Below are 13139 nucleotides of genomic sequence, written 5' to 3'. Positions count from 1 at the left end.
ACTTGAGTTGCAATTGTGTTCATCATTCTAAATTTCCACTTAACATATTTGTGTAGAATCTAAAATATGTCTACCAAGACATATAGATTACTAATTTTAAATTATAAATAATATAATTTAATATATAAATATATATATATATTTTTATTTTAAAAATACATAATTTTTTAAAAATATATTAGTGATGATGTATATTAATATTTTTATATAATATATTCTTAAAAAATTATATACATTAATTTAAATATTAATTTAATTAAAAAATATAATATAACCGGGCGGGGAACTAATGTAGTTTGTTTTAAAGTAGTAGTACAAAGGGATAGAGATGAACAAAACAATGGATCAGTTTCAACTTTTTCATAAGGTGTTTCGACTCCATATATATATATATATTGTTTTCTATTGTAGAATTATTCCCAGAGCTGAGCTAACCTTTGCGAGCAATTGCATATATATATATATATTACGATTGAAGTGTCAGGAAAGTCAAAAACTACTGGAAGAATAATGTCAAACGATGAAGACTTGAATCTTTTTATAGTAACAAGTTATGTACGCACATATATATATATATACAATCCTCATTTTCCTTGCTGATGTAAAAAGTACTCCGTAACAAAAACAAAAATGCAGATAAGAAATGTGTTTCACCTGCTCTTGCTCTGCTCACTACATATACAACAGTAGATTCCATACATATATTATTTATGTGCATGCGCCAACACAAGAAATGAAATTGGCAGCAGCAAAATTTTACCAAAATGGTTTCAACGGTCAAATTTGGTTGGCTTTCTGTTTAACTACTACCCCACTTGCGCCAAGTATCGCCAGAACATACCTATCACATTGGTTGTTAAGTCAATAATACAATGACTTGTTTTTACTCAAAATTATTTAATCACGTCAATCAATAAAATTGAAAAATATTAAATTCGGATTGATTTTTTAAAATTTCATGGCGAAAGTGTACTGAAAAGACTAAAATGCCTTGAACGTACGTGAACGATCCTAATAAAATTCGGTGAAAATAATATAGCCTTTTTACACTGTTGCAGCAAGTTCAATTACTCTGCTATAAAGTGAGTGTATTGCTATATTACAGCATTCATGCAAAAAAAATTATTCCAACAAGATGTTATATTTGGTGTTAAAATAACAAAAATGTTATATTTGGTTCTAAATATAAATTGTCACATAAGCATGTTAAGTGGTCAAATACATTAATAAAATAATAATGACAAGTAAAGTTGTGTAATTTATAATTATATAACTTAAAATACAGATTTGTATAGATATATTTGGTGTTATTTTGCATCTATCATTCGATCATAAATTCTATTTTGGCATTAAAACTATTTTTTGGTTTCAAATTATAGAAATAGCTACATTTATTTTAGCATCACCATTAGACTTGCTTTTATACTTCGAAATTTAAAAAATCGAACACTTTTTTTTTATGATGTACCATTCATTTCTATACATTTCAAACTTATAAAAAAAGAAAAATTTTATAATATAAAAGTAACTACACCCCACTTACAACCACTATTTCTTTTTCTCCACTCAATTTATAAATTTAAATATTCATAGGTCCCACTTTGCTTATTTTTTCCTACAAATTAACTCGATATAACATAAATTGTAATAACAAAAAACATGAAAGTGACATAATATCCGCTATAAATTATAAGTGGAACTTGTGGAATAACTTGATTTTACCTTAAATCTTCCACTACTTTCATTCGTGTTGCAAAGGGTCAACATGAAAAGACTTGCACTTCAATTTCATTGTCTAAAAAACTAAAATTTTAAACATCAAGAACTGGGGCTTTGTGTTCTTGTAACATTGTAGTATTGGGTGGTGGTGTTGTGTAAGAACAAGATGGATGGGAGCAATCTTTACAACTTGAGTAACAGTGTAAGAAACAGCAGAAGTACAAGAGAAAGAACAGGGAGTTTGAGATCAAACAGTTCTGCAATATGGAGAAGCAGTGGAATGGAAGTGTTTTCTAAATCAGCAAGAGATGAAGATGATGAAGAGGCTTTGAAATGGGCTGCACTTGAGAAGCTTCCTACTTTTGATAGGTTAAGAAAAGGCTTGCTTCTTGGATCACAAGGTGCTGGTGCTAGTGAGATTGATATTGATAATCTTGGAACTGAAGAGAGGAAGAAGATTTTAGAGAGGCTCGTTAATGTTGCTGAAGAAGATAATGAGAAGTTCTTGTTAAAGCTTAGAGATCGAGTTGACAGGTATTATTTTTTTTTCTCTTTTTTTTTTCTTTTATTGTATATTTGTGTCTGTCATTGAGGGTTGTTTGATAAGTTCTTGAAAGATTCTTGGATGGAGTTTTGTTGAAATTTGTGTTTTGTGGATTGCTTATTGAGATCTCAGATTTTTTGGTTTTTGTTTGTGTTGTTTGATTAAGGGTTGGGATTGATTTGCCACTTATTGAAGTGAGATTTGAGCATTTGAAAGTTGAAGCAGAAGCTCATGTTGGAAGTAGAGCTTTGCCATCTTTTTTGAACTTTAATATTAGTATAGTGGAGGTAAGGACTTGTAGATACAGATATTGACTTCAAGTAGAGTTTGTATATGTAAATTTTGATGTGTTTTCTATTTTGGTTTACATAGTCATAATCAGTAGTTATTTGTGATGACTGATGACATGTTTGTGTTTGTGTTGAAGGGGTTGTTGGAGACTCTTCATTTACTTCCAAACAGAAAGCAGCAGTTAACTATACTTGATGATGTTAATGGAATCCTTAGGCCTTGCAGGTGATTATAAAGAGTTTTAAGCAAACTTATGAATAAGATCAGTTTATGCTGTTTTGCTTCCTGAGTTTGTGTTTGTGATTCTTTTATTTATGTTAATATACTTGTGATGCTTGTAGGATGACATTGCTTCTAGGTCCCCCGAGTTCTGGTAAGACAACATTATTGCTGGCTTTGGCTGGGAAGCTTGATCCTACCTTAAAAGTAAGTTTCCCTAAAACTATCATTTTTTAATGAAATTATCTCATTTTTACTGTAATTACTTTCTCATATTATGAATGATTTCTGATTTGACGGATGGATGTATTTCTATACTAGTTTTCCGGAAAGGTGACTTACAATGGCCACGAAATGACTGAATTTGTGCCTAAGAGGACTGCTGCCTATATCAGCCAACATGATCTCCATATAGGAGAGATGACTGTCAGAGAAACTTTGGCATTTTCTGCGAGGTGCCAGGGGGTTGGATCACGCTATGGTTAGTTGATATTACACTCACGTGTCTCATCATTAGTTTCTAATTAATGTATAACGTGGTTCGTACATTTCCATTTGAGCATTGTTCAGAGCTTTGAATCATAATGTTTTCAAACTCTTCCAGAGATGTTGGCAGAACTGTCAAGAAGAGAGAAAGACGCAAACATCAAACCTGATCCTGATGTCGATATCTACATGAAGGTAAAAGTGGTTTACATTGTATTTTGTTTTTTTGGATAAAAATAGTTTACATATTTAAGATAATTATTGTAGATAAAGGAGGTATAGATGTATTATGTATAGACGAAACCGATGGCTTTTGTAGTTATATAGAGTTCTGTGCACATCAAAGGCATTTGATCCTCATTCTTCAACGCTACTTCATCCCTTTTCCTCTAGAGGAGAAAAAGTTGAGCAAAAAAATAAATCCTCTCATACTTCTGAAAACATTGGAAAAAATGGTGAATATTTGTGAAAGAGGATGCACCTTTTATGTGTAACCTAAATATGTGGATAAGCAGACCTGTCTAGGTGTAAGTTATATGTGAGGGCTATTAAAATTGGTATCTTACAGAGAACTGTAGGTACTGTATTAGTGTATTCTAATATTATTTTACTTTCTTGCGAATCATAACCTTAATATAGTAGAATAGCATACTCTTTGAACTGATGTAAGGATAATTATTTTGCTGACAATCATTGTTTAACCATGATTCAGGCTGCTGCAACAGAAGGTCAAGAGGCCAGTGTTGTCACAGATTATGTTTTAAAGGTATCAAACTGAACCCAAAATATTGTTTACAATCAAGCTATGGTAAGATAGCGAAGTTATAACAACAACCTTGTTCTTTCCAAATTGATTGCAGGTTTTGGGACTCGACGTGTGTGCTGACACTATGGTTGGAGATCAGATGATTAGGGGAATATCTGGTGGACAAAGAAAGCGCGTTACCACAGGTAGTCAAGTTTCCTCTATGCACTAAAGTTTTGTACATGCTTTGGTTACGTGTTATTGAAAAGTTGATTGATACAGGTGAGATGTTGGTTGGACCATCGAAGGCACTTTTTATGGATGAGATATCCACTGGTTTGGACAGTTCTACCACTTATCAAATTGTGAAAGCACTCCGGCACAGCGTCCACATTCTCCAAGGAACTGCTCTCATTTCCCTCCTGCAGCCCGCCCCTGAAACTTATGATTTATTTGATGATATTATTCTTATATCTGATGCCCAGATAGTGTATCAAGGTCCACGTGAAAATGTACTCGAGTTTTTCGAATCTATGGGATTCAAATGTCCAGAAAGGAAAGGTGTAGCAGACTTCTTGCAAGAGGTAATTCGGTTATTACAATTTCAATATCCAGCTGTGTATTTATCACTAAAATAAATGGATGAGCCTTATAAATTTGAGGTCTTGTGTATCAATAAAATAAATACTGCCCTGTAGGTTACGTCAAAGAAAGATCAGAAACAGTACTGGCTTCGCAAAGATGAGCCTTACAGATTTATTACAGCCATGGAATTCTCTGAAGCTTACCAGTCATTCCATGTTGGGCTTCAATTAGGAGATGATCTTGCTACTGCATATGACAAGAACAAAAGTCACCCAGCTGCTTTGACAACTGATAAGTATGGAGTCAGCAAGACAGAACTCTTGAAAGCTGTCACTGCAAGAGAAATTTTGCTTATGAAGAGAAACTCATTCGTATATGTCTTCAAAGTGTTCCAAGTGCGTATCTTTATTTATAAACTGAAATTATTTGGTATTAGCTTTATTATTGTACACATGATCCCTAATACAGTAATACTACTTTTCGATCTTCCGTAGCTTACAACAATGGCCATTATTACCATGACACTGTTCCTGAGAACTGAGTTGAACCAAAATTCAGTTACTGATGGAGGGATATATATGGGTGCCCTGTTTTTTGGAGTGGTTATGCTTATGTTTAATGGATTAGCAGAGCTTGCAATGACTATTGCTAAGCTTCCGGTATTTTACAAGCAAAGGGATCTTCGCTTCTATCCAACATGGACATATTCTCTTCCGGTGTGGGTAATCAAGATCCCCATCACATTTGTAGAAGTTGCTGTTTGGGTTGTCCTCACATATTATGTTATTGGATTTGATCCCAATATTGGAAGGTGAAGAATCTATAGAAGAACTTAGTTATAATGACGGCTAAATACTTGTTCCTGTTCAGATACTTTTGCCATATATGATTAAATGCTGATTCACTCTTTACCACAGGTTTGTTAAGCAGTACATAGTACTTCTACTCATTAACCAGATGGCGTCTGCACTGTTTCGACTCATGGCTGCACTGGGTAGGAACATGACTCTTGCATTCACATTTGGGGGGTTTGCTTTGCTTGTACTTTTTGCATTAGGTGGCTTTGTTCTAGCTCGAGGTATGATTCTCAAATTAATATCGGAAACTACTCTTCTCATATGTAGTCATCGCTAATGCCTTTGCTTCTGTTCTATGATATGACAGACGATGTAGCGAAGTGGTGGTTATGGGGTTACTATTCATCACCCATGATGTATGGGATGAATGCAATTGCTGTTAATGAATTCCTTGGGCATCAATGGCACAAAGTAAGCTTGTATTCATAAATTTTAGCATCTGTTTGTTCTCGCACTTGGCTATTCCGTCAAATAGGCTGAAGTTCTCAAATTATTGTCATGGAACAGCTCGTTGAAGATGGATCTGAGACCATAGGAGTTGCAATTTTAAAGTCGCGAGGTTTCTTCCCATACGCATACTGGTATTGGATCGGTGTTGGGGCATTGATCGGATTCGTTTGCCTTCTTAACTTTGCATTTACAATGGCACTCACTTATCTTAACCGTGAGTATCCATACCATATCCCATCCAAACTGTATACATTTAGTCGACAGATAATATAATATTCAGGCATTGTTCTGCAGCTCTGGGGAAACCTCAAGCTGTTTTGCCAGACAAAGATTCGGCAGAAGCCCTTGAAATGTCATCCCCAGAAGGTATATCTTATAAGAGAGATGTCTATATGTTATATTTTAAGTGTGTAAAGCTAACCATTTCAAATTCAATTGTTGTGTTGTTTTAATTTATAACAGGAACCAATGAAAACAAGAAAAAAGGGATGATTCTTCCCTTTGAACCCCATTCCATAACTTTTGATGAGGTTATGTACTCCGTTGACATGCCACCGGTAAGCATAATGATCAGAATGGTCGGGCTGTGTCTAGAATCAGTTGAGCATATTGTTTTGATCAATTAAACTGATTACTAATTATGCCTTTTCTACCTGAAACACTCAAGGAAATGAAAGAACAAGGTGTTGTTGAAGATAAACTGTTGCTTCTGAAGGGTGTGAGTGGAGCATTTAGGCCAGGTGTTCTCACTGCTCTAATGGGTGTCAGTGGTGCTGGTAAAACTACTTTGATGGATGTGCTTGCAGGTCGAAAAACTGGTGGTTATATTGAGGGTAACATTACAATATCCGGCTTTCCAAAGAAGCAGGAAACTTTTGCGCGGATAGCTGGATATTGTGAGCAGAATGATATCCACTCACCTCATGTAACTGTCTATGAGTCACTGATCTACTCAGCCTGGTTGCGATTGCCTTCGGAAGTTGATTCAACAACCAGAAAGGTGGAAAATTTTGATTATCTTTTGCACACTTGACTACACACTTTGTGGAATAAAACAATTTAACTTTTCAAAGAAGTATAAATATGCAGAAAACAGTTCTCTTGCTATAGAACAGAGTGGTTGGATATTAACTCCTGACGATGTGTCGGGATTAATGTCAGTACACGAGATAACCTGCTTCATGTTCATAACATTTACAGATGTTCGTTGATGAGGTTCTAGAACTTGTTGAATTGAAGTCATTGAAGGCTGGATTAGTTGGGTTGCCAGGTGTAAATGGGCTCTCAACTGAACAGCGAAAGCGTCTGACAATTGCAGTTGAACTAGTTGCAAACCCCTCTATAATATTCATGGATGAGCCCACTTCAGGTTTAGATGCACGAGCTGCTGCAATTGTGATGAGAACAGTAAGGAATACTGTGGACACAGGAAGAACAGTTGTTTGCACCATTCATCAACCTAGCATAGACATATTTGAAGCTTTTGATGAGGTAAGAATGTTGTGGACTACATTAACTAAGATTATAATTTGGTGAAATGCTTTATATAGTAACTAAAATCATCAAACATGGGTTGCAGCTTTTCCTAATGAAACGGGGAGGTCAAGAAATATATGTCGGACCAGTTGGTCGTCATTCTTGCGAACTAATCAAGTACTTCGAGGTAATATGCAGATGTAAACAAAAATAAGATTTACTATTATTAGTTTTTATATTCAAATCGTGTTCTAAAACTAGACTCTTTTTTCCCAAAAAGGGTATCGATGGAGTAAATAAAATAAAAGATGGATATAATCCAGCAACCTGGATGTTGGAAGTCACTTCTTCTGCACAAGAAATGGTTCTGGGAGTTGATTTCACCGAAGTCTACCATAAGTCAGATCTTTACAGGCAAGTGTTATTAAAAAACATCTTATTGCATATACTACTGGCAACACTAATTACAAAACATCCTCCTTTCACAATTAAACTTTGGATATTTCCTAATCAAATGTTCTACTTCCTCGTGACATACACACAGGCGAAACAAAGCACTTATACAAGAAAATAGTTCACCTCGTCCTGGTGCAAAGGATCTCTATTTCCCCTCTCAGTACTCGCAATCTTTCATCACTCAATGCGTGGCTTGTCTGTGGAAACAAAGATGCTCATACTGGCGAAACACGGCTTATACTGCTGTTCGTTTCCTCTTTGCTACTGCTATAGCATTGATGCTCGGCTCAATGTTCTGGGATCTTGGTTCCAAATTGTAAGTTAATATCAGGAATTTACCTACTAAACAAATACCAAAGCTTATTTAGTCTGTATGTATCTCCATCTCATAATTATTGTGGATGTGCACTTCAGGCGAACACGACAAGATCTCTTCAATGCTATGGGTTCAATGTATGCTGCTTGCCTCTTCCTCGGAGTCCAAAATGCTTCGGCAGTTCAGCCAGTGGTGGATGTTGAACGAACAGTCTTTTATAGAGAAAGAGCAGCAGGAATGTACTCGGCCTTGCCATATGCCTTTGCACAGGTAATAGCTAGTTCTTACATTCCCAGATTAATAAAAAAATTCTTGTTTGTATTCTACATGTAAGCAAGTCCCTATTCTTTTCTCATTGTAGGTTTTGGTAGAAATACCATATGTTCTTGCACAAGCTGGAACATATAGTGCTATTGTATATGCAATGATCGGATTTGAGTGGACAGTGGTGAAATTCTTTTGGTATGTATTCTTCACGTTCTTTACACTGCTGTACTTCACTCTCTTTGGAATGATGACTGTCGCAGTGACTCCCAATGCCGATATCGCTGCAATCATTGCTGCTGCATTTTTTGCATTATGGAATGTCTTTTCAGGATTTATAATCCCACGACCCGTAAGTTCTCTGATGCTCTTCAACATGTACACTTTAAATAAGCATGAGAATGTATCTAATGTATATCAAACCTTGTTCCTTTTTAATTTGTGAACGGCAGAAAATGCCGGTATGGTGGAGATGGTATTCGTGGGTATGTCCAGTTGCTTGGACTTTGTACGGAATGATAGCATCACAATTTGGAGATATAGATGATAAGAAACTTTTGGATGTACCAGTAACTGTCAAAAAGTTCGTGGAAGAGTATTTTGGATTTGAACACCATAACGTATGGATAGCTGGAGCTTCTGTAGCTGGCTTCACAGTTCTTTTTGCATACACATTTGCCTATTCCATTAAATCATTCAACTTCCAAAGGCGGTAACGAGGTTCAGAGAGCAGCATTTCGTCCCCAGTCGCGAAATCATCATTGTCAGACATTATTTAGGAGTCATGGGACTTTCAAATAGGAAGAGGAGATAAATTTGTTTTCTTTTTATAGATCATCAAATAGTTTGGACTAAATATTCAGCTTTCGTATGTCTCTCTTTTGTAGAAAACTGAAAGATGTACAATATTCTTGTTTTGAAGTGTCATATTTGTTTAGCTCTGTAATTAATGGAGTCGGTTTCAATCCTTCAAGCAACTAAGCATGCAATATTAAATAGTCTTTTGGAGTGACATATTAGGTCCAATTACTTATATTTAAAATTTAAGGGTTCACTCAGATAGTATTTTGGATGTTGGACCTGCTCATTACATGTTTGAGATGTTTGTTGAAAGAAGTGAATCAATAATCAAAGGGAAGGGAGGACCATGAAATAAAATAAAGGAGTAGAAACTGACATTAAACTACCATTTGTGAATGAGTTGAAGAAAGTATTATGATTGCTGCCTTTGCAGGGACCATAATTTGGATGTTAATGCATCATTACGTGTATAATGATAACTTAAACTCTGATCATTGAGGGGACCGGGGACCAGAGCAATTATTCAGGCTATATCTTTCTCATTGCATAAAAATACTATAACATTACTAATCATGCCTGTATCTTTCTTTTTGTATAAATATATTATAATTTCTTTCTACTCGTATTGATCAATAAAAACCTATTTTTTAGCTATCAGGTTCTGTGATCTGGGGTCAGACACAAGTTATGTTATTGCACAAGCTTCCATTCAACAAATACATGTAATTAATTATGTTAAGCGACCTGTCGTTTTAAAATTGAATATTGTTAATAGTGTTATTAATATTTTTTTCAAAATATATTTTTATGTAATTTTGTAATTATGTATGTGTTCTTGTTGCAGATAATAATGTCCATAATTTGGTAGCGGTGCCAAAACTAATAACAACCTACATACTCGTAAAATCAAACTGATCTTGATACACCAATTTCTATATCTTCCTCGTTCTTTTTACGGGAAGTTGACTGTTTTAATGTTGTTAAATGCAAGATGGGTGGGCGGTAATGTTAAATTATTGAAAAGAAGCATGACAAGTAAATTTGTCTGCATCAAACCTTCCGGGCCAATCTTACATTAGCTACAGTAGTATTAGTTTGATTCACTATAAATATACATGTTCATCATCTTACGAGGACACAACGCTTGCATCTCACTTGAAGCATTTCAAAGAAAACAAAACCATTATGGGCTCCCTAACCCCAAGCCACCACAAGCTTCCAACTATTGACTTTACAAATCAACTCGAAAACACTATACCAAACTCCACTAATTCTAGTTGGCTCATGAAATGCAAAGATGTTACAAGTTCCTTGGAAGAATATGGTTGTTTCATTGGAGTGTTTGACAAAGTTTCCTCAGAGCTAGACACTGCAGTTTTTGGTGCACTAATAGATTTGTTTGATCTTCCCACTCAGACCAAAATGCAAAACAAGTCTACTAAGCCTTTGTATGGTTATGTTGGTCAAATACCATTTATTCCTCTCTATGAAAGCCTTGGCATAGATTTTTCTAACACTCCTCAAGGCATCAAAAGTTTCACAGATGTCATGTGGCCCGAGGGCAATGAAGATTTCAGGTACCATCAGATTTGATATGCATGATATTAGTTTTATTTTTGTTAATTGTATTCAGATGTTGGATCCAGAGAAGTAAAATGCATTCTGATTTTACCAGTACACGAATAGAACTGGAGATTGTTTACGTGATGTTACCATCCTCTACCTTCAAAGGCAGTTCAATCTCTTGCACCACAAATATTTTCCATCATGGAATGTTCAAGATTGCATTACATATAGTTAGATTTTGAGTATTTATTCAATACAACAATTACTAATGTGTTCATTTATCTATGGGATGGTTTTTGAAGCAAAATTTTGTTGTCCTACACAAAGCTAGTTGCAGAAATGGAGCAAATGGTTGTAAGAATGATATTTGAAAGCTATGGTGTAGAGAAGTACCATGCTTCTCATGCTAAATCAGCTACTTACCTTTGTCGAGCCATGAAATATAAAACACCAGAAAAGAACCAGAGTAACATGGGATTTGTTTCTCACACAGACAAGGATTTTGTAACCATACTTCATCAAAATCAGGTCAATGGTTTGGAGATAAAAGCAAAAGATGGAGAATGGTTTTCAGTTGAGCTCTCTCCTTCTTCCTTCATTGTCATGGCAGGGGAAGCAGCAATGGTAATTTGTTCATGTTACCTGTGATATAATACAATTTTAAGTAATATTCATTGGTCCCAAAATCTTTACCAAATGATGATGTGACAGTGGACCATGTATTCCCACAATAAGTGACATAATAAATACACCGTTTGGTAAATATTTTGGGACATCTACCATTACGTCTTTAACTCCAATATTTTGACATTTAAGTTGCACTTAAATGTTCAAGGCATGGAGCAACAACAGGATGTATTCACCATATCACAGAGTGACAATGAATCATGGAAAAGAAGCAAGATATTCAATTGCACAATTTTCATTTATGGAAGGGATGATAGAAACACCAGAAGAGCTAGTGGACGAGGAGCATCCGTTGCAGTATAAAGCATTTGATCATCTCAAGTTTCTTGCATTCTATGACAAGGAGGAGAACCGAAAGCTGGAATGTGCCATAAAAGCCTACTGCGGTGTTTCTGATTAAATCATAAGCCCCAAACTTGCTGTGCGTGTATGTGTGATTTATGATTGTGTGTGATGTGAATTTTGTATATGTTTACCGGACTCAGTCAGTGCCTTGGTACTTGGAAGCCTGGTAGCGCTGGTTTGCTTAATAATTGTTGTGAGACAAGTTTGTTTATGGAATCTACTTCAGGTTTTCCACAAACTTTGTTGCAGAAAACGTGCATCAAATACATGGCGACACTCCATCAAATCACATTACATTACATTAATTATTTTAAACTTAAGACGAATATAGGTATTTAGAAATATAAAATAAAATCACATTACATTGAAGATCTTCCGAATCTAAAAAGAAAATTAAATTCAGTCGTATTCAATTAAATCATATCAAATGAAATTACTATATCTATACTAAATTATACAGTAATTGATAATTCCGATCCACAACCTGAACCCGTCGTTTCTGAAGATTGGATAATGACGCATTACTTATAAGGAAAGCCAGAAAGAAAGAGTTTATTTGGCTCTCCTAGATATCTAGCCCATCTGTTTGACCAAGCAAAGATCTTGCCTAGTTGTTAGGTCGAACAAGATCTCGCCTCGCCCTTGGGCCGACAAAGAAGAACTACTCTCTTTTTAAAGGATCACAGACAGAGAACATGTAGGCCAATCCCCAAAGAAACATAATGATATAATTTCTCGCTGCTAGAAGAGGTCTAGGTCCCCTGATGGACCGAAGAGCGTCGCCCCTGGTTAATTTATTAAGGCCAACCGTATGTTTACTTACTTCATCTCTGTGGGCTTGAGGTGGGCTTTGACTCCGACAATCTTGGGTCAATGACTTTCCCATCACGTTTCGAGAAAGTAGCTGGGTTTTGGGTTTAAGGCGGTTATCTAAGGCGATAGCCTCAGTCTTATTGGTAATTGAAGAAGGAAACTTGGTCCTCTAGGTTTCTTTTTCCTCAGTAACTATGTCTTGTTTGATCCCCTATGAATAGGGGTACGTAGGCACATTGTATGGTCTGAAGTAACCCTTGCGAAAAAGAGAGAATTCAACATTCAATCTTAATTACAAATTCGATCATCCATACAATCTCAGCCATCCCCAAACACAAAACTCTAACCCAAATTTCCTTAATCTACGCTCTCAATCATCATCAATCACTATCATAGTTCCAGCAACCCTTCGAATTTATTATCAACCAAATTCCTCCGTCAATAATTGACGCTAAAAGGAGGGGCTGGCATTTAATGGATGAAGGATATCGCAACACACAGAAAATCTCGGTGATGATA

At 35.5% G+C, this 13139-nt stretch overlaps 2 protein-coding genes across 2 annotated transcripts; both read left to right on the top strand.

The window, feature by feature from the left end:
• The first annotated feature begins 1711 nt into the window (after window positions 1-1711).
• On the top strand, window positions 1712-9420 carry LOC141666506 (pleiotropic drug resistance protein 1-like). Its single transcript, XM_074472553.1, has 24 exons — window positions 1712-2253; window positions 2430-2550; window positions 2691-2779; window positions 2896-2980; window positions 3095-3254; window positions 3378-3454; window positions 3972-4025; window positions 4120-4210; window positions 4287-4588; window positions 4703-4984; window positions 5084-5400; window positions 5507-5667; window positions 5754-5857; window positions 5954-6110; window positions 6191-6262; window positions 6359-6453; window positions 6564-6896; window positions 7097-7387; window positions 7476-7559; window positions 7653-7786; window positions 7917-8144; window positions 8243-8414; window positions 8506-8760; window positions 8861-9420. The coding sequence occupies exons 1-24, from the start codon at window positions 1886-1888 to the stop codon at window positions 9122-9124; spliced, it is 4296 nt and encodes a 1431-aa protein (XP_074328654.1). The 5' UTR covers window positions 1712-1885; the 3' UTR covers window positions 9125-9420.
• An 868-nt stretch (window positions 9421-10288) lies between these two features.
• Window positions 10289-12046, top strand: LOC141666508 (putative 2-oxoglutarate-dependent dioxygenase AOP1). The gene is made up of 3 exons (XM_074472554.1): window positions 10289-10786; window positions 11078-11399; window positions 11611-12046. Exons 1-3 carry the CDS (start codon window positions 10395-10397, stop codon window positions 11860-11862), a joined length of 966 nt encoding a protein of 321 aa, XP_074328655.1. The 5' UTR covers window positions 10289-10394; the 3' UTR covers window positions 11863-12046.
• The last annotated feature ends 1093 nt before the right edge of the window (window positions 12047-13139 follow it).

This window comes from Apium graveolens, chromosome 6 (genome assembly GCF_009905375.1).
Source record: "Apium graveolens cultivar Ventura chromosome 6, ASM990537v1, whole genome shotgun sequence".
Classification (NCBI taxonomy): domain Eukaryota; kingdom Viridiplantae; phylum Streptophyta; class Magnoliopsida; order Apiales; family Apiaceae; genus Apium; species Apium graveolens.
The sequence above is the reverse complement of the archived record's forward strand: the minus strand, read 5'-3'. Positions and strand labels throughout refer to the sequence as shown.